The sequence below is a fragment of the Melopsittacus undulatus genome, chromosome 13 (assembly GCF_012275295.1).
Source record: "Melopsittacus undulatus isolate bMelUnd1 chromosome 13, bMelUnd1.mat.Z, whole genome shotgun sequence".
Taxonomy (NCBI): domain Eukaryota; kingdom Metazoa; phylum Chordata; class Aves; order Psittaciformes; family Psittaculidae; genus Melopsittacus; species Melopsittacus undulatus.
In genome coordinates, this window is record NC_047539.1 from 8,760,189 (window position 1) to 8,763,807 (window position 3,619).

Consider the following 3,619-nt stretch of genomic DNA (forward strand, 5'->3'; position numbering starts at 1 on the left):
CCTGTGCCTTGCTGAGGCCATGCAGGGCTGGGCAGGGGTCATCTTAATGGGGAAGGCAGCTGGGAAGCAGAAGGAAAACCAATCTACTCAATTAAATGATGCACTATTCAGTCATCAGATTTTTAAGTCACCTTTTATCCCCTCCAGAAAAAAACAGCTGATTATAAAAGGGGGGTGGGAGGCCAAACCCTTCAGATTAAATAAAAGCTTAAGGTATTTCAATGCAAAGCTCCTCTGGGGTGCGTCAGTCCCTCCTGCTTTATAAAGAGGCTTTGCTTTTGGGGAGGATCACCTGCATAAGGGGGACCGGTGCTACTGCTCCATAAGACCGATGTACTCCAACAGCTCACAGGAGCCCCCAAATAACGGGACCCCGGGGCCTTTTGATGGCCCCCAATGGCCCTACCAGGCCCCACGGAGCACCTACCTGTCGGTGGCCGTGCTGATGGGCTTCGTTGTGGTCTCCGCCTCGGTTGTGAACAGCTTGGTCATCGTGGTTTCCATCAGGTACAAGAAGCTCCGATCACCCCTGAACTACATCCTGGTGAACCTGGCTGTGGCTGACCTGCTGGTGACTCTCTGCGGCAGCTCCGTCAGCTTCTCCAACAACATCAATGGCTTCTTTGTGTTCGGCAAACGGCTGTGCGAGCTGGAGGGCTTCATGGTCTCCCTGACAGGTAAAGGCATGATCCTCGAGACCTGTCGTGGTCTTTGGCTGGGGCTATTGTGTTTAGTAAAGAAGCTTTAGGGAATGTTTCATCAGCTTCCTGCATCTCCTGAAGTCAACACTTCCATACATAATGTAAAACTTGGGTCTTTCAGACATTCCTCAGTGCAGGGAAGGGTCACAGAGATTGGCTGTGCCAGGTCACCACTTGTTCTGTCTTGGTCTTTATAGGGAGGGAAATGTCCCTTGGGCACAGCAGGAGTCCTCGTGTGGGATGTGCTTCAAGGGTGCTGGGTGATGTGTCAGCACACAGGAGGTTTTGTGAGCACCAGAAACGTGAAACTGCACAAAACCTTTGTCAGGGACATTCTAGGGGAGAAACTGGTTGTAACCACAATGCGCCACAGACACCCAATTGCCAACTTCATTTTTAAGGGTGAAATAGCTTCCCAGCTATCCCTGTCATAACAAAACCCATCTGACTTCTTGTTATGACTTCAACAGCTCTTAATCATTGTCTGCCACATCCCAGCACAGGCAGTGAGAGCGGGAGGAGAGCCTGTTCCCAAGCCACAAACCCTCCTTCTCTCCCAGGTATCGTGGGGCTGTGGTCCTTGGCCATCCTGGCCTTTGAGCGGTACATTGTGGTCTGCAGACCCCTGGGAGACTTTCGGTTCCAGCACCGGCATGCCATCAGCGGCTGTGCCTTCACATGGAGCTGGTCACTGCTCTGGACAACCCCACCGCTCATGGGCTGGAGCAGCTACGTGCCCGAAGGTAGGGGAGATGTGCTTTGGACCCCAAAGTGTTGTCCTCCTGTGCATAGTTTTCAAGCACGGAGCAGGTGGAGAGTGTCTGTGCTGGTATTTAGAATTTAACACCCCCTGCTTGTGCAGTCAATAATCCTCTCTCGGAGGCTGTTCTGCAGCAGTTACCCACTGCTTGACACACTAAATTGCTCTTCCATGTCTGATGGCCATTGGAGCCATAAGCTGCTCTGGCTGCTGGAGTGCACTGAGCAGCACCCAGCACACACCCAGCCCAAACCTGCTTGCAGAGAGGCTCAGCCTAACAGTGTGCATCACAACATATCACCCTCCTCTCACCCAGCAAGCAGCCAGCCAGAAACGTGGTGGCTGATCTCCAGGTCACTGGGGATGGAAAAGCGAGAGGTGCTTGAATAGCATCAATACAAGGGGCAGTACCAGTGTTTGCTATTTTGAAGGCTGTTACTGAGACCCTGTCCAAGCCCATGCCCAGTTTAGGCTTGTTTCAAAACTTACTTGTTCCAGGTCTGAGAACCTCCTGTGGGCCCAACTGGTACACCGGTGGCAGCAACAACAACAGCTACATCTTGGCCTTGTTTGTCACCTGCTTTGTGATGCCCCTCAGCTTGATCCTTTTCTCCTATGCCAACCTGCTGATGACCCTGCGGGCAGTAAGTATGGCCAGTACAGGCGAGTTAATGGTTTTCTGGCCCAAAACTGATGGTAAGGCTACATCATCCCATGGCTACATCATCCCATGAACTTCATGTCAGGTTTTTGCAGCAGCCAATGGAGCTGCCATCTCCTGGTGCTGATGTCAGAGTACCTGAGGGGTGCAAATGCTGTTGGAAGTTGTTAACAGGCATCTCTCTTCCAAACTCCCCACAGGCTGCAGCACAGCAGCAGGAATCAGACACAACACAGCAGGCAGAGAGGGAGGTGACGCGCATGGTGATCGTGATGGTGGTGGCCTTCCTCATCTGCTGGCTGCCTTACACCACGTTTGCCCTGGTGGTGGCCACCCATAAAGACATCACTATCCAGCCAGCTCTCGCATCCCTGCCCTCCTACTTCTCCAAGACAGCCACAGTTTACAACCCAATCATTTACGTCTTCATGAACAAACAGGTGAGAGAGAAAACAATTCACTAGCGAAACCACAGCTTCACTTGGGCTTCTGGAGAACAACTTAATGGCCTCATAAAATAAGGAGGAACCACCTCTCTTACCTGGAAGTGTAGATGCAGGCTCTGGGAGTTGCTGTATAAGCTGCAAGGTTTGGGGGAATAAAATGCAAAAGGAGGGAGCAGCCTCTGAGCCCAAATGAGAGCTCATTTTCTGCTTCCATGATTTTATGGGGTTGGACAACTTAATTTTAGATCACAAACTGCTCATTTAACACACAAAGCAAACAGAATGAAACTTTTATTGTCAATAAACTGCCAGGGCCAGCAAAGAGTTGGGCTGGGAACTGATACAGATCTCACCCAAACGACACCAAAGTGTCCACCCCTCAGCCTCTGCCTCCAGGTCTCAAAGCAGACACCAGGTTCCTGCCACCACACATAACCTGTCCCCTCCCTGCCCAGTTTCAGAGCTGCCTGCTGAGAACACTCTGCTGTGGAGCCCACCCTGGGGGCATGGGAAGAACTCCGGCCGCCCCCGGCCCCCATGCAGGCGATGCTGCAGGCAGGCTGCAGAATAAGGTGACACCATCCCCCCCTGTCTAACTGCTGCCAGACCCTGCCTGCACCAGTGTCAGCTCTGGGCTCAGCTTTGTCCAGCATGGGCAGAGAAGGTCCCTGTGATGTTGCTGCTCCACATGCCCAGGAGATGAGTGGCTCTTGGAGGTTAGAAAGGTGCCTGCAACCCTCATGGTGCTGCCCTGACAGACGTGATGCTGTCCTCTTGTAGGACAGGAGCCACCCCGTCATGGCTTAAACTGCAAACTTCCTTTGCTCTCCCAGGGAACAGCCCTGCAGCCTCTCACCTGGGGCATCAGGAGTCTTTTGAGAACGAAACAAAGGACAGTAATTTTAAGTCCATGCAAAACATCCCAAGTTGCTGTTCAGCCCCAGTGGGAGGTTGCACATGGTCCAGCTGTGATACCACCTCCAAAGTGGTCACATTCACTGTCCCTAGGCAGACTGAGCCCTGTTTGCATTGCCCGATCCCACAGTGAAGG

At 52.4% G+C, this 3,619-nt stretch overlaps 1 protein-coding gene across 1 annotated transcript; it reads left to right on the plus strand.

Annotated features, from left to right (window-relative positions):
- The first annotated feature begins 331 nt into the window (after window positions 1-331).
- LOC101876538 (pinopsin) lies at window positions 332-3,364 on the plus strand. The gene is made up of 5 exons (XM_005142929.3): window positions 332-677; window positions 1,262-1,444; window positions 1,960-2,105; window positions 2,323-2,562; window positions 3,024-3,364. Exons 1-5 carry the CDS (start codon window positions 332-334, stop codon window positions 3,162-3,164), a joined length of 1,056 nt encoding a protein of 351 aa, XP_005142986.2. The 3' UTR covers window positions 3,165-3,364.
- Window positions 3,365-3,619: the final 255 nt, after the last annotated feature.